The sequence below is a fragment of the Microtus pennsylvanicus genome, chromosome 2 (genome assembly GCF_037038515.1).
Source record: "Microtus pennsylvanicus isolate mMicPen1 chromosome 2, mMicPen1.hap1, whole genome shotgun sequence".
NCBI lineage: Eukaryota > Metazoa > Chordata > Mammalia > Rodentia > Cricetidae > Microtus > Microtus pennsylvanicus.
In genome coordinates this window covers 69546413-69571383 of record NC_134580.1, presented here as the reverse complement: position 1 = coordinate 69571383, position 24971 = coordinate 69546413, and the positions used below count along the sequence as shown (strand labels likewise).

At 45.4% G+C, this 24971-nt stretch overlaps 1 protein-coding gene across 26 annotated transcripts in view; it reads right to left on the bottom strand.

Moving 5' to 3' along the window:
• Positions 1 to 24971, bottom strand: part of Phf21a (PHD finger protein 21A) — a 177104-nt gene that overhangs the window by 7865 nt on the left and 144268 nt on the right. For 13 of the 26 annotated variants that reach the window (XM_075961434.1, XM_075961423.1, XM_075961429.1 and 10 more), the window contains 9 exons: positions 24553 to 24807; positions 18444 to 18695; positions 17231 to 17317; positions 13510 to 13803; positions 6030 to 6128; positions 4669 to 4720; positions 3975 to 4054; positions 3485 to 3545; positions 1259 to 1422 (listed from right to left, as the gene is read on the bottom strand). In XM_075961434.1, coding sequence (XP_075817549.1) covers positions 1259 to 1422; positions 3485 to 3545; positions 3975 to 4054; positions 4669 to 4720; positions 6030 to 6128; positions 13510 to 13803; positions 17231 to 17317; positions 18444 to 18695; positions 24553 to 24807 — 1344 coding nt within the window. Of the gene's footprint in view, positions 1 to 1258; positions 1423 to 1495; positions 1519 to 3484; positions 3546 to 3974; positions 4055 to 4668; positions 4721 to 6029; positions 6129 to 13509; positions 13804 to 17230; positions 17318 to 18443; positions 18696 to 24552; positions 24808 to 24971 lie in introns of all 26 variants that reach the window. The other 13 variants (XM_075961444.1, XM_075961441.1, XM_075961442.1 and 10 more) reach the window with 3 other exon arrangements.

The following is a 24971-nucleotide window of genomic DNA, read 5'->3' as shown; positions in this document are numbered from 1 at the left end:
TAAGCTTCATGTCCTGAGTTCAATCCCAGGGACCCACAAAGTGGAAGGAGAGGACTGACTCCACATAAATGCACGGCATGGGTGCATACACAAAGACACAGATACACATACTCTAAATGAATAGACTTTAATTTAAAAAAAAAAAAGATGGCCTAAGAAATGGTTTCAGAATAAAGGAGGGTAAAGAGATTCAACCAGGGAAATAAGTGCCACGAGTGATCTTCGACGAAGGCAATTACTGGGACAAGTGAAAAAACTGGGATATGAACTGAGTATTACATGATCAGATGTAACCAATTTCTAAAAACAAAGAAGTGTGCACACATGCACATGTTTGCACATGCATGTGGGTCCAAGCATGTCAAGGAAGGCACAATATAGCAAGTTAACTAATGCATCAGAGCAAACGATGTTACTGTCCACTGCACCACTGCAGCAACCTCTGCACAATACAACACATCAGTGGGATGATGTCATTCCACTGGTGGTTTCCTGTTGTACTTAGAACAGACGTCACAGAACCGTGCACGAGCAGACCTGACACCTCTCCAGTCACACCTCCCACACACAGCTGAGAGGTCCCTTCTCCCTCTCTGTGGATGATGCCTTCACCTTCCTGGCGCTGTACCGTGTTCACTACTGTTCCACTTCTCCTCCTGGTGCTCATCTCTGCCTACTGGGTTACATATTTGTTCCCTTGTTGCCTTCCTCCTACAGAACACGAGCCCCCAAGTGCTTGCATTTTGCTCGGTTTGTTCCTTGCTGTATCCCCAGCTTCATGAGCAGCACCCGCTCAGCAGAACAGGGTTCAGTGAGGATCTGCTGAGTGAACTTGCTGCTGGAACCTGCTTCTGACCAGCTCCCCCAAACAGAAAACACTGCACTTCTAGAGGTGTGCCTAACACGGCAGCAGGGCTGCTAGACACATCTGCTCTGCTCATGCTCTCTCCAATGCACCAATGGCAGAGAACCCTCAACTTACAGATCCATGTTCCCACCCTCCTCCGAGAGTTCATTCACAGCTGATAAATCCAGACTCTTAAACCCTGGGATCCCTGGATTTATGTGAACATGACTCTCAAGGACAAGAAACAGCTGAGATCCCAGAAGAAAGCTGCCTGGCATAGTATGCAGGCAGTATGCAGGGTCTATTGTTCCAGGGCTAGTGAGGAAGGATCAATCTGGCGAGGAGACAATACAGGACAATGGCTTTCCCAGGTGAGCTCTCAGAGAGAGTGCAGGCCCCCGAGTTACTTACGTCTGTGGAGGTGGGGCTGGGCAGGGACACAGGCTGCACAGGTGCAGGGAAAGTGAATGTGGTCTCTGTCTTTTCATTTTCAGGGGAGTCGGGATGACTGGACTGGGGGGATGTTGGGGTAAGGGCTCCAAACCCCAGCACTGCATTGTATTTTGGAGGACGACCTATATACCAAGAGAAGGGAACAAAAGGGGAAAAGGGGGAGGGAAAGACAGGGGGAAAATGGTTCTTACATACCTTTGGCCAGTGTTCCTCATTGGCTAGCATGGGAAAGGAAGTGAGGTAGCAGACAGAAGGTTAATACACAGGCCAGAGGAAGGAAAAGAAGCAAAGATTTCAATGCCATTAGAAACAACTACATACACTCTAAATGAAGAGAGAAGGGCGCCTTGGAGAGGGGTAAAAGGTGATGCACTTGTAAAGAGACCCCATCTCGGCGGGGCATGACCGTTCCTGGACGATCACGGTCTGAGGTTTCTAATAGGAGGACCCAGGTTTCATGAAGCCAGAACAGAGTTCATCTTTCATGTGTTTCATGCATCAGTCACTAAGGATTTTCCTGCAGCCGGCACTCCTAACGATCTTCTGTTCTCGTGAATGAATTTATTCAGCATTTCTGCTTTTCCATGTCTCTTTTGTGAACAGCTTATAACTTTACAGTTGGCAAGAGTGGAGGAAGGCAATGTGAGGAGTCAACTATTCTGGCCCTGCTGTCAGCGCCTCTGGGAGGGAGTTTCTAGGAACAGCTGGAGTGTAAGAGGACAGTGAATTCACAGGTTCCCAGCCTCGGGTATCAGTCTTGCTGCTCCACACCATCAACATGCAAGGACTGCATGTTAAAGAACAGAACGGAGCATTTTTGTGAAAGGTCCAGTCGGGAGCAATCTACAAGCAGTCTAAAAAAGCAGAGCCCAGGGTCATGGGCAGTCTAGGGCGGTCCCTCTCACCACGCACCTATATCGAGGCCCCGTGTCTCCTGAGCTGCCAGTGATCCTGAGTACAAACCAACCCACCAAAGTCAGGAAAAGGCACTCGTTTGCCTACAAGCACTGGTGAAGGCTTATGTCAGGGTTGTGCAGACGCCACAGAAGCGCTGCCTGTGTCAGGCAGACAGAGCGTGTGTTACAAAGACAGATTTGACTGGTCTTTTCCTAAAGAGCCTAGTGCTGTGGGAAGCAAACTGACAACAAATCCTCTTTGCTTATCCATACAAGATATGTTCAAAGCACCGCGAATGCAGGCTTTAGCCTCTGATCTTTCTGGCTCATTTAACCCCTCTTCTCTAAGCAGATACTACCTCCCAGCAGGACAATTAATTGAGGGCACTGGCTGGGGACCTCTTATCTGAGAACTGTGTGGTCACTAAAAAACAGCTGACCACAAAGCCCAAAAAGTAACTATGACTGTGGCCCAGGAGCCAGTACAAAGCAGTAACTTAAGGGTTTCCCATCTAGATGGGTTGGTTACTTGCAGGACAGGACTAATGAAAGATTGCACATGTCACTGAGGCTTGCTGTGCCTCAGCAATATAATGGCACATTGGTAGCTCTGTCCACGGCAGACAAAGGTCAGGGTGACCTCCAGTCTCCAAAGGCTCTGAGAGTCTGTGTGTTTGCTCAAAGATCACTCACTCGGCAACCTTTCCAGCCTGTAACTGCAACTCAGGGACACATTACCACATGGAGAAAGGGATCTTGGGATATATTACTAACATCAGAGGGTGATTTCAGTACCTTGTTTATGAGTCAAAGCCCGAGTTATGAAGACCTATTTAGACCCGTGTGATGGGAGTTGCTGCTGTTTTGGGCTGGAAGATGGGGATTTTCCCAGGATATTTTTCTTCCTTAGCTGGAGATGCTCATGATAGAAGATTCTAAGTTCTCTGCAGATCACAGACACTCAGTCCTGTTCTACGCTCACTGATGCCTAGGCGGCAGCAGGTGTTTTAGCTGAGCTGTTCATGGACGGCCTACTATGCTGGGGCAGAAAGGCTGCATTAAGCCATTCTGAGCTAGCTTAGCCAGGACTTGGAAAGTCAGTTTTTAGCCCTGTGCTCAGAGCACTAAGAGATCTCTCTTTTCCTCCATGTTCTCAGGAAACAACAAAACTATTTTCAAGGCTAGAGGAGCTAGATTCTAAGACAATGGAAAAGAGGAAGGTAGGAGAAAAAGAAAACAACATAGAAAGCAGAGGCAGAAGCAAGATAGGTTTTTAAAAGGAACTCACCTCTCTTCCGCGTCCCAGGATGCATTGTGCTGTTAAGGTAAGTGACTGCGCTCTTCTTACGCTTGAGGGAGTTAAGAGGGAGAGGAGACTATTGAATACCATGGCTATCAAGAACACCACAAACATGTCTACCACATGCTAACCAGTCTGTGCCAATCATACCACGGTCTCAGCGCTAATGTGTTTTATTATATGTATTTGACTCTGAGAGAATATGACAAAGGGGCCCGTCTCTGCTCCATGACAGTGTAGTCAAGTCAGGATGAACAAAAACACAGGATTGTACTACTCACACTTAGCAAAACAAAACCTTAAGAGGCAAGCAGTGATGGATAACGCAGTGGTGTTAGGAGCAGAGAAAAGCCTATCTATCGCTTGGCAGAGCTGAAGGAGCTGAGTACAGCCCTGCTGCTCTTAGCAGGCTCTCAGTGCGAGGGGCTAAGTCACAGATGAAGCCAGAGCATGAGGAGGCCAGTGCTGGCTGGAGTACCTCTGGCTCAAAGACGGCCCCGCTGTACACTGGGTTCGCTGTTGTTCTTCTCTTTCGCTCCTGCCTCTTGCTTTGGATTTCTTGGGAAGAAAAGGCTTCAGTTAGAAGATAGGAACAAAGAAGCTAAGGAACAGTTCACCGTTTAATGTGCTGGGTTTCCTGCAACCAAGAAGGAGCAGGGCGAGGATTTGTTGTACCAAGGCCCCCACTGGAGCAGGTACACTGCTTGAGCCTCTCAGCAGGGAAGGCCAGGGCCCTTCAGAGCACAGCTGGGCCACATTTGCAGGCAGCCATTCTCACTGAGTTTTAGACTGCTGTGCACACAGGTCTGTGTGAGCTGCATCTACAGACTACCAACCGAAGTTCACCACCCTGAACTAAATAACAAGGGTCACAGAGCCTTGTCACTGCCCTCGGGTCCCGATGGACAGCGCTGGGAAGCAGAGACAAGGACTTGTCAGAGGAGCACTTGCTACTGCGCTGAGACAAAAGCAGAAGCCACCTTCATTCAGGAAGCTGGGGAGCTTCCCAGGACAGGAGTGTGAATGGCACCAGGAAGAGGGGGGCCTAGACAGTATGGAAATCCAGTCCATACTGGTTGACTAATACTCTATTTGTGCTTTAGGAATTCACGCAAACATCACTTTTAGGAACAAAGCTAGGAAAAAGACATGTGGAGAATATCTTCTCTTACCTTCTAGATGGTCATGTGTTACCAACCCTAGAGACACCATGAAGGCAAGTTTCTGTGGCAGAGAAACAAAAGAATCTATTTCAGTGTGGGATCTCAGAGAGCAGGAAAGCTGCCACCACAGAGGCCTTCTGTTCTGATAAGGACCAACACTCCCCACTTTGGCGAAGTCACACATCAGCATCTGGACTGACTGCTGTCTGGCTCTTGCCCAGAGAATCCTCTTAAAGAGTACCCAGAGTGGAGATGGATGCAGAGGGCCATGCACTCTTCACTGGGATGTAGGAACACCAGTTAATGTTTTCAGTTAAAGATGAAAGCTAAATATCATGGGGCGGTTTCCCTGCAGCTGTACCCCTGAGGTAGAATAAAGATCTTTAGACTGGAAAGAGAATGGTATACAAGCTGGTTGGCTGTGATCTGAAAAGTATGTCTTCACTGTCTACTCATGGCTTTTAAAGACCTCAAGCATTTTTTGTGAATGAGCTACAAGTTTTTCATTAATTTTTGTAACAAGTGCTTATTTTTGGTTCAAGTTCTAGCCCTTTAAAAAATACAACTGATTTCACCTCAGGAAGAAGAACATTTGATATTAGTTTAAAAAAAAAAACTGGGCTGGTTTAATAGATCTTTCCTTTGTATTTTTTTTTTTCCAAGACAGGGTTTTTCTGTGTAGCCCTGATGTCCCGGAACTCATTCTATAGACTAGGCTGGCCTCAGACTCAGAGATCTGCCTGTCTTTGCCTCCTGAGCACTGGGATTAAACGTGTGCTCCACTCCCGCTCAGCTGATCTTTCCTTTGTTCGTTTAAAGAAAAAAAAAGGCACAATGCCATCATCCTCACGCCACCGTCAGGTATGGCTTCTCTATGACACCCTCCATCGTAACCACACCTGCATTTGCGTCAAGGGAGAACGCCCTCTTGTCCATGGGCACACAGTTCGTCGCTTTTGCTGGGCTCTGTCATAGTGTGAACATTACCTCTGCCAACCCACTTTCATGCTCAGTGTTTGGAATCTGTTGCTCTAATGTAATAAACTGAGCACCTGATGGCAGCCCACAATGGAACCCCTCAGCTGCTTACACACGTTGTCTGAGCCAAGCCTAGCACTGCCTTCCTTAGGAATACTGCAGGACCCTGGGAAGTTCATCTTTAATCTTCTGTTTCAAGTTTACAGGGTTTATATGAAAACATCATGTTAGAACTCCTCCTTTCAGCACCTGTACTTGGGCCCTCAGGACTTTGTGCTAAAAAACCTGCCCCAGGTTGACCTGACCTGGTCACCACACTGCTGAATGAAAGGAACACTGAGGGGGCTGAATCAACAGCCCTGGGGCACATGAGGTGTGCAGGGCGGCCCTACCTGAGGGTTCTCTTCTCGTTTTGGTTTTGGTGCAGCAGGTGGAGTGACGGTACGGCTCTCTGCTTGCTTCTCCTCTGTATCTGGGTGGGATTTAACTGTCTAGGAGAGAACAATTAAGCAAAAATTCAAAATTAATGTTTTATTAAAAGAATTGGAAATAGTTGAACTATAGTCAGGAAAAAATAGTGTACTCAAATTTGAAACATTACCAGACAAGTTCATATGATGTATTTGTGAAAGTCAGCTGGAGACACTGGACTGCATGCCTGAGTAATACGAACCTATAAATACTATCAGATAAAGGTACAGTTCCTGCATATAAGGATGAAGTGCCAGCAGGCGGAGCACCTGTTGCCAAGCCAGTAACACGAAGTTTGGTCCCCAAGATCCACCTGGCAGAAAAGGACAACTAACTTCCCTTAGTGTCTCTTGACCTCCACATGTGCACCACAGCACACGCAACGCCCAGGAAATATGATGCTTTGAAAGAAGGCGAACAAGGGCTCAGAGGCCAAAAACATTGGCTTCTCTTGCAGTGGATCTGGGTTCAGTTCTCAGCACCTACATGGCAGCTCATAACAATCTGTAACTCTAATCCCTGGGCCCTCTTTTGATCTGCTTGGGCATCAGACACACACATGGTGTTCAGACATAAGTTCAGGCAAAATATTCAAACATATAAAATTAAAAGGTGATTAGAAATATTTTTTAAAGGCAAAGAGAAACTGAAGTATAGGTTATTTTCCTTGGCTGTGGGATGTGGAGGTTCCCAGAAACATCCCATCATTGCTACATAAGGGCTAAGCTCTGTCCCCGTGCTTAAGATATACAGTCTATCCCAAGGTTTTCTTCTGAACTACCGTTACCTGGGGCACTAAAAACTGACTTGCAAGAGGCTGACGTTCTGACCCTTCCAACTCCTTCTAGACGCATTTATGGAAACACACAAATACCAGTACATTACAATCTGAGGACACAAATGGGAGCTATCACCAGGCAGTCCTGCATGACTGTTTTTACTATGAGCGATGGCTAGCTCTTTTATACATTCTGTAGAAATAAAATCGTTTCAGAACAGAAGACATAAAACCATAAACATAAACTTACTTTTAAAAAACTAATGAAAATTATAGGTGCAATGGTATTTTGTGAGGTAACAACAAGTGATTAAGTAATTAGAACAAAATCTGACTATTGACAGACAGGAGCTGAGTGCAAGACTTTAGACCCATAAAAAAAAGACATCAAAAGTTCTTGAAAACCATAATGATGAAAAATAATGTACGAGATCTGAAAAAAGTTTTACTTTTTTCTCTGGCTATTCCCATACTTTGCCTCTGGCTTTGCATGCTGTTACATAGGCAAATGTGAGGACAGCCACTGTCCTGGGGCCCAGCTGCCGCCTTTACTGCTCTCACCGGAGTCCTGCCATACGTCTCCATCTGTATTATATGCCATGTGAGCGGGGCCGCTGCACACCCCTTGTTACTGTCGTCCTTTGAGCCAGCACGACACGTCATACTTGTATCAATACAGCACTGGCCTCCAGGAAGAGTCAATCACATTTCAATCTCTGTCTCAATCCCCTTCTTCTCCTTCCTTACAAACATAGCTTTTAATTTAGTCCCAAAAGGACCCATTTCCTCCATAAAGGAAACCTTTAATTGGAACGCCATTCATAATGATATTACTAAGGTTTGGGGTAATCAGAATTGGCTTATTTTTGTGACTTGAACGTGAAAGGACAGAGGAATGAAGGTCAACCACAGGGCTTGTGTTCCATTCCTACGTGAAACAGTTCCCTGAGAGCCCCTCTCATATTTCCACGGTTGAATAAACACTTGGTAGCACTGCTCCTGGGAGAGGCAAGTCCCTCTGCACCGAAGATTACCACACCCACATTTCTCTCTCTCTTTCTCTCTCTCTCTCTCTCGAAAGAACAACATACTGAGTGTTGGAAAAAGAACATTAAAAAAAAATCCAAACAAAAAGAAAACAATCAAAACATTTGGGGTGGGGTACTTTCTCTCAAGGACCTCTTGCTCTAGGAGAAGGCTGTCACGTGCCCAGAACTACAGAGATACTAAGGCCAGATGAAATAGTCTCCTGTCCACAACCAGCAAAAAGTGAGGCCACAAGTCACTTGACTGAGCTTAGACATAAACTACCCAACTCTAGTTAGGCCTGGTGACAACTGCAGCTCTGCTCAACTACTTTGACTACAAACTTGTAAGAGACCCGGAGCCCAAACTATCTAGCTAAGCAGAAGGCAGAGGAACAACATTCCTAAAGGGATGGGTAAAACAAACAAACCCAGAAAAATCAAAGCCATCACCTAACAATCCTATATTGTGCTAAAACTATTCTGAAAGAATGAAGGATAAATTAAGAGATTCAGACACAAAAGCACTGCCTGCACACTTGCCTTAAAGAAATGACAGACAGCAGACCATTACTTGAGCCACAAAGAGAACTCCAGTCAAGGCACTACACAGGCCACATCACAGCAGTTTAGATTAGTAACTGCTCACTCTGCTCCTATATAAAAGATTACTACATGAGACAACAGTTAAATCTGAATTAGCGAACACACACTATAAAGATATAATTATGATATAACATGCACAGCAGGACAGAATTGCACAGGAGCAGAAATTTTGAACTGAACTGGGATCAATTAAAATGAGATTGTTAAAGCTAACTGTAATCTCCATGGTAACTACTAAGAAAATGAAATATACATGGAAGAGAAGGATATGATGAAGACATGAAAATGTACACTAGGAAAAACAAAAACACAAAGAAGGGCAGTACTGAAGGAACAAGGGAAGAAGAAGGCGTAAGGTATGCAGACAGCAACACAGCCGAGTATCTCCTCACTGCCGACCACTGAAACTGAAAGGCAGAGAGTAGCAGGATGGGTAAGTTAAGTTCCTGCGAGAGACTCACTTCAGAGTGGAAGGTACAAAGGGTTGAAAGGAAAATGCTAAAAGAGCATTTTGTATGTTTTAGGGCTAATCGGTGTACAGTCTGTTCAGTTCCCTTATTTACACATGTTTTCCTCTACGTGCTGGAGCCATTATTTAAACCGGAGAAGTAATACTTTCAGCCACTGGTGTAGGACAGTCTGTCTCTTCAACTCCATCAGTATTTACTTCATAAACCTTGGGACTTTTTTGATAGGTGCATATATTAAAATTCTTATACCGCCTTTTCAGATCAATTGTTTTATACCTGTATTTTGACACAAGAAACATCTATGCCTTTTGTGTTTCTAACTTAGAGTTGACTTTGTTTGGTGTAATATAACTATCCCTACATGCTTTTAATATAGCAGGGACAGGTGCAGAGGCAGGGGCAGGGGCAGGGGCAGGGGGAATCTGTGAGTACAAGGCAAGCCAGAGTTACATAGGGAGACTTTGTCTCAAAACAAATAAAACAAAAAACTCAAACGTGGTCCTTTGGGAAAAAAACATTGACCAAAGTTATAAACTGCTAGAGACCAAGGATAAAGATGAAATAATAAAAAAGCAGGAAAGTGTTATTCTTAATCTTACTTACAGTAATAAAATAAGGTGTTTAAGAGAATACATCAGATAATTGTATGACAAACATGTAACATAAAAGAAATGGACAAATCTCTAGAAATACCTTACCCAAGCTGACCAAACATGAGACAGTAAAGCTTAAACAAACACAGCAACACTAATGCAACAGCAATCAAAGATGGCGGAAGCAGCAGGCACTGGAGTCAGAAGCAGAGCACGGGGCTGTGGTGGCGCCGCACTCATCCGTGATGATTAGGCTCTAATTGGAGAGGGGCTGTTCCCCATGACGAGAAAAGTGAACGCTTTCTGAGATGGAATCTTATCTAGAGAATATTAGATTCATTCTGTTTCTTTGAAGAAGCCCTGTCAAGAAAAAGGTGCCACCAAACTAATCACACACTACACAGAAATCCCTCATAAAGGAAGTGTGACTGACGAAGCAGTCACCTCAACCTTCGACAGCCACCAGTCTCAGAGCAAGACTCTCAACTAGCGGCAACATGACCACTTGCTGAAGGTTTTAAAACTCTGCTATGTAACGGTAGCCTGAGATTGCGGCATACTGCATACATGACTCTACATGTACCAGGGAGAGCAGGTTGTGGACCTGGACTTTTGTATGTCTCGCTTAACCGCGGTGGGCTAGAACCAAAGCCCACGGTGTTGTTAGCACTCAGGCTCTGTAAGCTCCTCCTCTCCTCTCTCAGAACCACAGTAAAGCAGACACCAGAGGGTCTCTAGTGAGGCTGGGTAAGAAGAACCCATTGCTAGTATAACTCTACTGCCTTCTTTCCTTTGTCAAAGAGAGAGAGAGGCCGGGGGTCAACACAGCCTGGATGCTTCCTTCCTGGGGGCAAAGCCTCAGCGACTGCTGCACATGCCCGAGACTGAGCTCCGCATTGATGGGCTTTGATTTTCTCCTCTTCATCTTTACATACAAACAGCATGAGGAGCAAAGCAGCTGGCACTTGTCTGTTTGTTGTTTGTTTGAGGGATGAAACCCAGGTCCTTGTGCATACCAGGCCAGAGCTCCATCACTGGGCTACATCCTAGTGCTCACTAACATGTTTTCAAGAAGTGAAGAAGGTTAACTGAAGAAACAGCAAACCTAGTGAGCCTTGAGAACCCTGTACACATAGGCTTAGTAAATCTCTGAACAGGTGACTACCTGTCTCCTATGTTAGCTCACCTATGAGAAGCTCCGCAGAAGCTCCGCAGAAGGGAATCCCAAGAACCGGGCTAATCTGAGGGCTGCTAGGCCAGATGGCCTGCCAACTTAACTAGCAAAGACTGGATTCCTATATTCTGGCAGAGAGGATGCCAGGACATACAAGCTTTCAACTTAGAACTTCTATGCTATTCAAATCAAACCGCAAAACATCGTCACCTTGACAGTGCAAGACATAAAAAGATGCCTAAAGTCTAGAGAAGACTGGGTTAAATACATGGTGCGCTTTAAAATTCTGTTAGTATGTAAACAGAAAATATCTAGAGGCACATAATAGAAAATGCTAATAGCAATAAACTGCTGGTGGTAAAGTTAGACTAAAATTACAGAAAGTGCATAGGTTATGGGGACAGCATCTTATATAACTTATATTTCTGTGATGTCTACATTTTAAAATCACATGTAATATCTGTATAATCATAAAAATAAATGAAAAAATAAGATGAAAATGAAAATAGTTTTCTTTATTTACCAGAAGTGATAGAGAAGCGAAGGGAAGTGGCACCTGACACCACTTTCTGAGGCACTCAGGCCCCAGGGTTATGTGCATTGGTGTTTTATCTTGGGTGTTGGGTTCCCTGGAATCCGAGTTACAGACAGCTATGAGCTGCCATGTGGGTGCTGGGAACTGAACCCAGGTCCTCTGGTAGAGCAGTCAGTGCTCTTAACCACTGAGCCATCTCTTCAGCCTCACTCCCCACCAGCACTTCCGAGGGTCAGCACAGCCCTCGAGATCTTGTCCCCTAAGTCTTGAGCACTGAAGGACTGCTGTCAAATAGTCTCAAAACCTCTGATCTCAAGTTGGTGCTAGTTTGGATGCTCACCTTACTAGACCTGGATAGAGGTGGGCGGTCCTTGGGCTTCCCACAGGTCAGGGAACCCTGATTGCTCTTCGAGCAGATGAGGGAGGGGGACTTGATCGGGGGAGGGGGAGGGAAATGGGAGGCGGTTGCGGGGAGGAGGCAGAAATCCTTAATAAATAAATAAATTAATTAAAAAAAATAAAGTTGGTGCTAATAATTTAGTTCAGTGGTGCTGGCACACACCTCTAATCCCAGCATTCAGGATACAGAGGCAGGTGGATCTCTGTGAGTTCGAGGTCAGCCTAGTCTACAGATTGAGTTTCAGGAAAGGCCCCAAAGCTACAGAGAAACCCTGTCTTGACTCCCCCCCTCAAAAAAAAAAATCCCAGCAAGCCCCTCGAAGCACTTGCTGGTGTTTGGGCAGCTCTGCAGGAATGGTGATGAGCCATCTTGTGTGTTTCTTGATTCAACTCTGCTGCATGGATGAGTGGTCTGAGTCCAAGAAGGTCGAAGCAGCATTCCCTGAGCTACGCCCACCAGGGGCCAGCCTTTCTGAACCATGGTTGCTTACCCAATCAGGCAGAAGGCTGAGATCCACCAGAGACTTTTTTGTTTGTTTGTTTTTTGAGATAGAGTTTCTCTACGCAGCTTTGGAGCCTGTCCTGGATCTCACTCTAGACTAGGCTGGCCTTGAACTCAGAGAGATCCACCTGCCTCTGCATCCTGAATACCATGATCAAAGGCGTGCATTACCACTACCCAGCTAGAGACTATTTTCACATAAATGGGAAGTCAAGTCTGAGCAATTAGAAACAGACCAAGATAATGACTTTTTGAGGTAGGCACATAATTGAAAGGGTTAATAATAAGTACTAAAGGTAAATTTTTATTAAAATTTCAGGAATAAATAAATTAGGAGGACAGACTATCCTACAATTTATATTTCTGTGATGTTAGTATTTCTTAAAATCACATATATTATCTCTATGATCAGAAAAAGAAATGAAAAAGTAAAATGAAAATGACAAAAAGCTTTTTCTTCCCAAAGGAAAGTGAGATTTAGGGACAGAAAGTGACAGCACTGTGAGTTACTTCAAGGAGCTTGGAGGTCTAAAGCTGAGTAGGGTGGTCCTGGCTCAGACTGGTTCCAAGTTGTGACTATCTTCCTGCCTCAGGCTCCTGGTATTGTGCTTACAAATATGCCCACCATGCTGGGCAGGCCAGTAATTAGTTAAAGCAACTTTCTTGAAAACTTGCCTTTGTCTGAAGGACTCCTTCTCGTCACTGGTCTTTTTCCAGGTGGTGAAGTGACTGTCTGGAGACCCCCTCTCTGCGGTTATACCTTTACTGGCTTTACTCTAGTCTCACTCAAGTATGAGAACAATCTGACTTTAGAAACTGTCAATGCAGGGCTCCAATGTCTGCTACATCTAGTCTAGAGCTCAGAGGGTGAGTTCTGGAGAGTGAAAATCTGTGATGATGGCAGAAGTCCCCGAGATGAAGTCCTTCCCTGCTCTGCTTACTGTCCCTGACTGACCTCCACAGTCAGGTCCACACCTGGGTTCTTCCCAGGTGAAGCCAAGACATGCTTTCTGTTTCAGGTGTAGGAATGGGGTGGGGAGTGGGAGACAGGCTTCCTCACTGCGAATTTCTGCAGCAGCCAGCAGAGGGAGCTCACTCACACAGGACTCTGAAGCCAGCAACCCTGGGAAAGCAACCCAACTTTCTTCTGGAGAAACAGCTCTTGGATGTGAATGAATTATCATACAACAAAGCAATAGGATGTTGACTTGGTGCCGAGATGAAGAACCCCTGAAAGGCATACTTAAAAAGTGTCTAGCAGCTACTGCTTCAAAGCCAGGGCCACTGCCACAGCAGGCACTTAAGCACTCTGCCCATACCTGCTTCTCAAGGCTTGGTTTGCTAAGCTGTACAGTCTGAGGTCCAGCGAGTCTGGTCCCTGGAGTAGCTATCACAATGCTGGTGAGCTGGGCCATGGGGAACGTTTTGGCTATGGTTGCGGTCTGTCCATTGACGACACGAACGGGGTGGATGGAATTTTGGGATGTAGGGAGGGTTGTGGGTGTAAACTTGGTCAGCATGACAGGCCTCTGGATAAGTTGAGGAGCTGCAAGCATGGGAGGAGGCGCTGGAGCAATAGGAATGTTATTCTGGGCCACAGGCTTGGGTCGGACCTATGAGAGAGAGAATAATACTGCATTACTGGAGGTAAGCAGACTGGTGCCAGATGTGGCTCGTGACAGTCTTCTAAGTCAATCCTGTGATGGCTGCTACTGAGATGTAGTAAGAACTGCATTTAACATTGTTATAAACACCTGTGGATATATGTCCCTAAAACATAAAAGCTTCATGAAATCTGCCCCACAAGAGAAACATGGACGAAACCTTTAATTCTTTATTGAAATCTTTCATAGGGCTACTGTGGGAATGAAAATAGCTGTATGAAGTGTCTAGATGACAGCAGGCTTCATATCATTTCCGCTAACGTCCTGACTACTCTTTCTATCCACTCTTAAGTATGTCCAACCTGTAGTTTGCATAGCAAAAGAAGGAATTTCTAAAACACTGAGTATGATCATGTCATGTACTTGCCCAAAGATCCTTCCACTGATTTACACTGCTGCTAGGATATAGCCCATATCTCAGCGCAGTGGCAAGGGCCCCAGACTCTTCCCAGTACACTTTTCTAGGCTCTTTCTTGAAGTCTAACCAGGTCAGCTTCATGGGCTCTGCACAGCCACAGCAATCTCCTTGGTTCCTTGAACACACGTGTATCCCTACTGCACACACACAGTTTACACTGTCCTCTCAGACGTGTGTTTTCACTGCACACACAGTTTACACTGTCCTCTCAGACGTGTGTTCTCACTGCACACACAGTTTACACTGTCCTCTCAGACGTGTGTTCTCACTGCACACACACAGTTTACACTGTCCTCTCAGACGTGTGTCCTCACTGCACACACAGTTTACACTGTCCTCTCAGACGTGTGTCCTCACTGCACACACACAGTTTACACTGTCCTCTCAGACGTGTGTTCTCACTGCACACACAGTTTACACTGTCCTCTCAGACGTGTGTCCTCACTGCACACACACAGTTTACACTGTCCTCTCAGACGTGTGTCCTCACTGCACACACACAGTTTACACTGTCCTCTCAGACGTGTGTTCTCACTGCACACACAGTTTACACTGTCCTCTCAGACGTGTGTCCTCACTGCACACACACAGTTTACACTGTCCTCTCAGACGTGTGTTCTCACTGCACACACACAGTTTACACTGTCCTCTCAGACGTGTGTCCACTGCACACACACAGTTTACACTGTCCTCTCAGACGTGTGTCCACTGCACACACACAGTTTACACTGTCCTCTCAGACGTGTGTCCACTGCACACACACAGTTTACACTGTCCTCTCAGACGTGTGTTCTCACTGCACACACAGTTTACACTGTCCTCTCAGACGTGTGTCCTCACTGCACACACACAGTTTACACTGTCCTCTCAGACGTGTGTTCTCACTGCACACACACAGTTTACACTGTCCTCTCAGACGTGTGTCCACTGCACACACACAGTTTACACTGTCCTCTCAGACGTGTGTCCTCACTGCACACACACAGTTTACACTGTCCTCTCAGACGTGTGTTCTCACTGCACACACAGTTTACACTGTCCTCTCAGACGTGTGTTCTCACTGCACACACAGTTTACACTGTCCTCTCAGACGTGTGTTCTCACTGCACACACAGTTTACACTGTCCTCTCAGACGTGTGTCCTCACTGCACACACAGTTTACACTGTCCTCTCAGACGTGTGTTCTCACTGCACACACAGTTTACACTGTCCTCTCAGACGTGTGTCCTCACTGCACACACACAGTTTACACTGTCCTCTCAGACGTGTGTCCTCACTGCACACACAGTTTACACTGTCCTCTCAAACGTGTGTCCTCATTGCACACACACAGTTTACACTGTCCTCTCAGACGTGTGTTCTCACTGCACACACAGTTTACACTGTCCTCAGACGTGTGTTCTCACTGCACACACACAGTTTACACTGTCCTCTCAGACGTGTGTCCACTGCACACACACAGTTTACACTGTCCTCTCAGACGTGTGTCCTCACTGCACACACAGTTTACACTGTCCTCTCAGACGTGTGTTCTCACTGCACACACAGTTTACACTGTCCTCTCAGATGTGTGTTCTCACTGCACACACACAGTTTACACTGTCCTCTCAGACGTGTGTTCTCACTGCACACACAGTTTACACTGTCCTCAGACGTGTGTTCTCACTGCACACACAGTTTACACTGTCCTCTCAGACGTGTGTTCTCACTGCACACACAGTTTACACTGTCCTCAGACGTGTGTTCTCACTGCACACACACAGTTTACACTGTCCTCTCAGACGTGTGTTCTCACTGCACACACAGTTTACACTGTCCTCAGACGTGTGTTCTCACTGCACACACACAGTTTACACTGTCCTCTCAGACGTGTGTCCACTGCACACACACAGTTTACACTGTCCTCTCAGACGTGTGTTCTCACTGCACATACAGTTTACACTGTCCTCTCAGACGTGTGTCCTCACTGCACACACAGTTTACACTGTCCTCTCAGACGTGTGTTCTCACTGCACACACAGTTTACACTGTCCTCTCAGACGTGTGTCCTCACTGCACACACACAGTTTACACTGTCCTCTCAGACGTGTGTTCTCACTGCACACACACAGTTTACACTGTCCTCTCAGACGTGTGTTCTCACTGCACACACACAGTTTACACTGTCCTCTCAGACGTGTGTCCCCACTTCACCCACGCAGTTTTTAAATTTCTTCATCAATATTTAGGCCTCCCACTGAACAAATTCTTTAAGGAAATCATGAACAGACCTTTTCTATCAGTCCAGAATGGTGAGAGTCCCTTCCACATGCTCGCCTACCATGCTTCCCTATGGACACTTGAATCCCTATAAGTACCTTTGATGGTGCTCCCGGACAGCTGAGAGCTGCATCTTGAAAATCAGCATATCCAGGGAACAAAAGCTTAGTACAGTGTTTTGCTACCCACAGGACTTATTAAAGATCTATCTGGAAAATAACAGATAGCCTTCTCTCATGCTAGCACTGTACGATTCCTCACAGATTCCGTTCTCTTCTTTTCCTAAAAGCTGCACCTCAGAGCGTAACTCTTGGCCTTTCTATTGGAGGAACCACCTGGAGACCACCAGGGCTGGTCTAGTGCTGGGAGAACTGTCAGGGGTGAGAAGCAACACAACTGCTTAGGCGTGGGCAGAAAAGCACGATGCAGACCCGAACTCCATCCTCCGTAAGCAAGGTCACAGGGGTTTGTTTGGCAGTTTCTACTACTTTTAGCAGAGGGAAAAGACATCGAAAGTGGTGCACATCTCTGTTCCCTAGAGCCAGAACAGTTCTGAATGTATTCCCAAGGAGTTAGTGGTGCCATGATGGCATTCTCTTGGCACTTTACACTTAGTTCTGCTTCACTTTCTCCACAAGGGCAGGCACACGAGGCCTGCATGCCACCTTACCCACCATTGCTCTCCACTGGTTTCTCACCTGTGGGAGGAAGTTTGGACGTGGAGTGAGCCTAGGAGGTGGGATAAACTGTGGTACTTTGATGGGCTGAGGAGGTGTTGCTTGAACCTGTTTAAAACAAGAAAACAAAAAGAGGAAAGATAAATAAACCTGAGGGGCAGTCACATTCAGTGTTAGAGGCAGACATTCAAAAGACACAGGTGCTTGCTCCCCACACCACACAGCATCCCCACCATATTGCCATGCAGCTCACTATGCGAATTAACACTGCTTTAGAAGCTTGTTCTTTCCCCCTGTACACTGTCTCTCACAGCCTTATGTAGAACAAAGTAGACACAGCAAACCTGGACATTTTTCTCTGACACTCATGAACTCTCTTAAACTTAGATATTTTAAGAGTCTGGACCCCCCCCCCCCCCAACCCCACAAGATTTAAGCTTCACCCAACAGAGAACGCTGAACGGCTTTCTTCCTACGGAAAACTCCTGACCCTAGCATCTGGCTGAGCAACAGGACAGCATTTCCAAGGACTCCTGGATAAATGACAAAGCTTCACTTCGTTGCTACTTTTACTCATTATTGGCCAATATTCTAAAAGTCACCAAGAGCTTTGTCATGGGAAGAATATAACTGAGTGTCACAGTCTGGACCTGGTTCTCATAAACTTCCAAGAACAACAGTGCCTATACATCTCGACCCTGGACATCTCATGGACAGTCTTGTTCAGGTGTTCCCTCCAGGGCATCCTCCCTCTGGCAGCACTTGGCCGTTGGCACATTAACCTCTGAATTTCTTTAAAATTTTTAAAGTGTGCCCCAACCAACCTTAAGTACTTCAGGGGCTGCATCCAAATTAGAGTGATAATGAACTGAAAGAATGTAACAGGGTTTTCCTCAAAGCAAAATAAAGCACAGGGGCTTTCAGCACTCAGAATCCATGGAGTTAGGGGAGGTGGCAGTGGACAGAATGGAGGGAAAGAGAATGAAACAGTGTGTGTCTTTGTGAAGGGCAGTTTTTCTCCAAAACCAAGTCCTACTTTGACCTCAGACAATGTACTAAATCTGGTTCCTGATGTCAGGACTCCTCTGTAGTTAACTGACAGGCCAATAGCGGAGTTCGCTTTGCTAGGAAAATGATAGGAGCTCAGAAACCAGTAGGAGCTTAAAATGGAAACACTCTACAATGCACAACCTGAACCTCATGTGAACACACTGAGTAGCAGCTACTGGCTTACCAGAGTGACTGTGTTTTTTGCCACAATTTGGACAGCCTCTGCCCCAGGCCCAGTGACCTTACTAGACGTCTGGAGGTTGACTGGTGTGTTCTGCACATCAGTGCTGAGCACAGCTTTCTGACTGTTGATGGCGGTCACCATAGCAATGGTAGGTCTCTGGCCCACAACAGAGGCAGGCATGGTCGCAGTTGCTGCTTTCAAGACGAGAGGTAGTGTCTTTGTGGTAATCATAGAAGCTGTAGTTACAGTCTTCTAGGAGACACGGAGAACAGACATTAGGACACTGAAATGTGATCCCACTGAACAATATGCTTCTGAACTCCCAGAGGAAACAAAGCAACCAAGTTTGTCTATAAAATGAACATTTGTGATGTAGAATATGCTTCTTACTATAGAGAAAGACAATCTCTAGTTTTCAAGTTAGGGTCACTTGTAAACAGGAAAGTTCTAAGGAAAGGACAGTGCACATCTACAGGTACAGAACACAAGTGCACTTAAAGCTTCTGGGTTTTCTAACTGATGCAGTCAGTTAATTCACATCTAAGCTGAACGTTGTCTCTGTCCCTGATTGCTAACCTCACCAGTCTGGCTATTTGCCACCTGTGACACAGAGCAAAGGGTCCCTGGAAAAGTGGAAGGGAAACTCACAGGAGGACCAGCATAACTGCTGCCTCGAATGTAGTAAACCCCAAGTTACAGATAATGATGCTGTCAACGAGCATAGGAAATACCAGTTCTCTATTCCAAAGGGGGCTGTGCCACTACCTAGTCTTCCCTCTGGAGAGCTGATGTGGAAGTGATCAGAGAGGGAGGGAAACCAACAAGGTGGCTGCTTCTAGGCTATTTCCGAAGCGCTGAAGCTCCATTTGCCTAACTTTTTACTAGAACAATTACAATTCTGTTAAAGATGTATGTTACATGGTGCACACATCTATCTACCTGGCACTACTACTAGTCACTCAAGATGCAGACATTCATCTCCAACTCACCGGTTCTAATATTTATTCTGCTTTAATTTCCCCTTCTAAAATATACTTTATAGCTTGGCAGCCACTAGCGACACCTGGCCTTTCATAAACTTTAATTAAAAAATTAAAAGGTTAGTCCTGCACTTGTACTCATGATATTTTTCTAAGCCACATGTGGCAAGAAACTAGCAGCTGGACAGTGGGGTGAGAGCATGCCCAGCTCTGCAGGAGTCACTGGGAGCCCCTTCTCCTCCACACCCCGGAAAACCTCCCTGAAGGAATTTCACCTCCATGCCCTATGAGCACCATGTATCCGGGTACTGTGTGTAGTTACTTACCTTTTCTGCCTGACATGTGCATGCATGCACACACATTCAGCCTTTAAAATCTCCTTTCAACAACAACAACAACAACAAAACATAATAATGTGGTTTCATCCATCCCACAATTTAATCAGCAATCCTACAATTAAAAGCCCCCAAATCAACATGGACAGCTTATGCCATCTGCCATTGCCTTCTCACTGTGGAATGGCACCTGCGCAGCAAGTCAGCATTGAAAGCCAAACAACAGCCAAAGGCCATTTTATTACACTTGAAGTGCTAGAGAATGTAGCAGCACAGGCTCACTCACAAAGCCAGTCCTTGCAGAGTTTTAAACACACTATACTAACAGCCTCATCTTTCAATTTAAAATGCTTGAATACAAAGAGCTTTTGAAGTGGTAAGTGAGCAAGCTGGACCAGATGGCCTTCAATCCTGGTGTACCACAGGCTGTGGAAGTGAAGCTGTGGTCAGCAGAACTCAAAGACACAGATTTTAAAGCAGTTTGTGTGCTCATGTTGCTTTGTGTGAAACACCTCTAGTTGAGGCAAATCATTACTAATACTGGATCAACTCAAAACTGATTATTCTAGTATATACTGAATAAAAACACAAATAAATAGACCTAAATTATATACTTACCATTAATTCAATGCTTCTATAACATTAAACCTGATGAGTTACTTGACACTGTAACTAAGCATTTTTATTCTCCTTTAGATGTATTTAATTGTGGCTAATTTCATTCCATATATTCTAACATCCATGTAATTCTACATAACACATAGGCCAAAGATGTAGTGCAAATGTCTCAGTGATAGCTGCTTCTGCTTCTTCTGCTTCTTCTGCTTCTTCTGCTTCTTCTTCTTCTTCTTCTTCTTCTTCTTCTTCTTCTTCTTCTTCTTCTTCTTCTTCTTCTTCTTCTTCTTCTTCTTCTTCTTCTTCTTCTCCTCCTTCTCCTTCTTCTCCTTCTTCTCCTTCTTCTTCTTCTTCTTTTTTTGAGACAGGGTTTCTCTGTAGCTTTGGAGCCTGTCCTGGCACTAGCTCTTGTAGACCAGGCTGGCCTCGAACTCACAGAGATCCACCTGCCTCTGCTTCCCGAGTGCTGGGATTAAAGGCGTGCGCCACCACCGCCCAGCCAGTGATAGCTTCTTAAAGAATGTATTCATGACCTATTTAAGTTCTCGCTCTGATCTGCTACTCTATTCCAAATATTAGGGAACATGAAGCAAACTCTTGGAGTGCTAGGGTTTAGATGAAAAAGTGACTTTGACATATAAACATACTAAAAAATGTCTCAGCTGTCCCAAAAGGAAGAAGAGAAGAATCAAAGGCAATGATTTTAATGGAAGTTGTGTTTGGAACTGGTTAGCTAATTCTGTTCGAGCCTGATGATCTTGAAGAGAAGGTAGCAGATATTACACTTCCATAAAGTTCTTTAATTATGACAAATCTTGAAGTCTACAAATGGGAGGCTCGGAGGAGGTGGAAATTTGTTTTTTTTTTATTCTCCTTTTATCAATAAAAAAAAGAAAAAAAAGAAATAAATGTTTTCAAACTATAAAAAATAAACTTGAAGTCTACAAGTTAGAAGTTCATGCAGACATACAAGCAGTAACACTAATGGCAAAATTCTTTTTGTTTTACTTTAATTAAAAAATTTTAAAATTTATTCATTATTATTTTTGTAATGCTGAGTGTGGTAGTTTAAGTGCAACTGGCACCTATAATCTCATAGAGAGAGGCACTATTAGGAGGTGTGGCTTTGTTGGGTGAGAAAGAGTGCCACTGTGCAGGTGGGCTTTGAGACCTCATATATGCTCAAGCTTCACTCACTGTGACACTCAGACCACTTCCTACAGCCTGTGGGATCAAGATGTAGCTCCTTTCCACTCTCAGCTCCTTCTCCAGCATCATGTTTGTTTAGCTGCTGCTATGTCCCACCAAGGTGACAATGAAATAAACCTCTGAAACTATAAACCACCCAATAAATGTTGCCATGGCCATGGTGTCTCTTCACAGCAATAGACATCCTAACTAAGACATTGAGGATGGAACACAGGATCTGAAATATGTTAGACAAGTACTCTATTACTAAGCTACAGCCCCAACACATTAGAATCTTTTTGTTGTTGTTTTGCTTTGTTTTTCCAAACACTGTTTCTCTTGTAACAGCCCTGGTTGTCCTAGAACTCAATTTGTAGAACAGATTGGTCTTGAACTTACAGGGTCCTCCATCCTCTGCCTCCCAGAGTGCTGGGATTAAAGATGTTTGCCACCATGTCTAGCTAGACTCCTAAAAAAAAAAACCTGACTTATTTTATGTGTATGATGTTTTGTCTGTAGGCATATTTGGGCACCACGTGCATACCTGGTGCATACAGAGGCCAAAAGAAACCATTAATCTGCTGCTACTTAGAGTTATGGGTGGCAGGCAGCACCACTGAGAATTAAACTGGGTTCCTCTGTAAGATCAGTGACTAGTCTTAACTTCCAAGCCTCTGCATCCCCTCTTTTATTATGGTGTGTTTACTTATTTATCCACTTATTTGGATAAATTTGTGTGTGTGCAGATGTGCAGACATGTGGAGGCCAGAGGTCAACTTCAGGTATTGTTCTTCAGTTACCATCAACTTTGCTTTTATTTTTAAACTTACTCATTTAGTGTATGCACATGTGTGCCTGGGTGTGTGTGTGTGTGTGTGTGTACTCCGTGCTTACAGGTGCCTGGACTGGGTGTGTGTGTGTGTACCCCATGCTTACAGGTGCCTGGACTGTGTGTGTGTGTGTGTGTGTGTACCCCATGCTTACAGGTGCCTGGACTGGGTGTGTGTGTGTACCCCATGCTTACAGGTGCCTGGACTGGGTGTGTGTGTGTACCCCATGCTTACAGGTGCCTGGACTCGGTGTGTGTGTGTACCCCATGCTTACAGGTGCCTGGACTCGGTGTGTGTGTGTACCCCATGCTTACAGGTGCCTGGACTGGGTGTGTGTGTGTACCCCATGCTTACAGGTGCCTGGACTGGGTGTGTGTGTGTGTGTGTACTCGGTGCTTACAGGTGCCTGGACTGGGTGTGTGTGTGTGTGTGTGTGTGTGTGTGTGTGTGTACTCCGTGCTTACAGGTGCCTGGACTGGGTGTGTGTGTGTGTACCCCATGCTTACAGGTGCCTGGACTGGGTGTGTGTGTGTACCCCATGCTTACAGGTGCCTGGACTGGGTGTGTGTGTGTACCCCATGCTTACAGGTGCCTGGACTGGGTGTGTGTGTGTACCCCATGCTTACAGGTGCCTGGACTGGGTGTGTGTGTGTACCCCATGCTTACAGGTGCCTGGACTGGGTGTGTGTGTGTGTGTACCCCATGCTTACAGGTGCCTGGACTCGGTGTGTGTGTGTGTGTGTACCCCATGCTTACAGGTGCCTGGAGAGCCAGAAGGAGGAACTTGATTTCCTGGAACTGGACTTAAAAACTGTTGCATGCCTCTTGATGTGGGTGCTGGGGACTGAGCCCAGGTCTTCTTCAAGAGCACCAAATGCTGTAAACTGGTGAGCCATCTCTCCAGCCCTCATCTTGTGTTTTGATACAGGACCACTCACTTGAATCTTGAACTTATAGATTCAGCTAGGCTGGCTGGCCAGCAAGCTCCATTCTCCAATCTCTGCTCCCCTAGCACCAGTAATAAAAAAAACACACATGACGATGCACTATTCTTTTTTATGTAGGTGTTGGGTGTAGAACTCAGTCCTTCATGCTTATACAGCAAGCACTTTTCCAACTGAGCCACCTCCTCAGGCCCATCGGTTCCTCTTAAAAAAAAGTACATTCATAATATATATCTGTCTGTAGAGGTCAAGTCTGAATAATTTTCTTAATCAAATGTTAATTCCAAATATGTCCTTTCAGTGTGTTAGGTCAAATGCCCCTTCCAGTAAAACATTTCCACAGTTGCATCAGGCTAGAACACTAAGCCCCACTTAGCTCTAAGTCTCACCTGCACCCTCATTCCAGATCTCCACCAGTGGAGAACCCGCATACATTCTCAAGAATGTGGACTTGACGTGAACATGTTATCTCTATGGATAATAAAAACATATCACTCTTTTGGATGATTCCTTTTACATGGTCCCAAAAGCGACAGTGGGACAGCTACATGCCTAACTGCTACAAGCTTCAGAAAAACAATTCCAGAAGAGATTGAATCACTGTGGAAACAAATACAAATAGACACCGGGAAGTCTCCAGTAAGACTCTAACTCAGCGGGGTGCTCAGTGATCTGTCTCTGTTGTTGAAGACAAGTAGAAAATCATTTAGCATGCATGTATGCACAGATAAGTGTGTTCATGTGTGTTGCTAGGTTTGGACATGGTTGGCAAGCACTCTATTGCTGAGTTCCATTCCCAATGGAAATCATTTAGCTTTTTTTCCCTCAATCTTTTTTTTTTTAATTTGAGATAAGATCTCATGAAGCCCATGCTGGCATCAAACTTTAACTGCCTATGTAGTCAAAGGTGACTGACTTCCTGATCCCCCTGCCTCTACCTCAGAGTGCTGGGATCATAGGCATAAACCACCACACCTGGTTTTATGTGGTGCTGAGAATCAAACCCATGGCTTTATGAATGAGCCACACTCCCAACTCAGTCATTTAACTTTTGCTCCCTAGAAGGCTCTTTCGTTCTGCCAGTGCATTTAACTGACCCAGAAAACTTTGTTTGGTGTTAGTTGAATTTAGGACAGCTGACGTAGGAGCAGTGCTATGTCACCAATAACCAACCAATCCCCAGAACTCATCCCGGGGTGCTTCACCCACACGGTTACCTGGGATGCAGTCAGGCTGGGAGGTGCTGCTGACTGCTGGGCGTGCTGCTGCTGCTGCTGCTGTTGTTGCTGCTGCTGCTGCTGCTGTTGTTGTTGCTGCTGCTGCTGCTGCTGCTGCTGTTGCAGTGGCTGTAGTGGTTGCTGCTGTGCTGTCTGTAGTTTATTTTCAGACTGTGGCAATGGCTGTATCTGGAACTTGTCCGGCTGCTCTTGCTTGACTATCAGGTTCTTCCGCAGCTGCTCAACTACTCTTTTCTACCAATTGAAAACAAAATGTACAGACTCTAACATGAGGAATTCAAACCCTTATAGGTATTTTATTTAATATGAGACCACTGCTATAAGAAATGCTTTATATATGAAGGAAACTGAGGCATACAGAGTTAAAAAGTGAAGTAGAGCCCACTCTCCCTCATCTC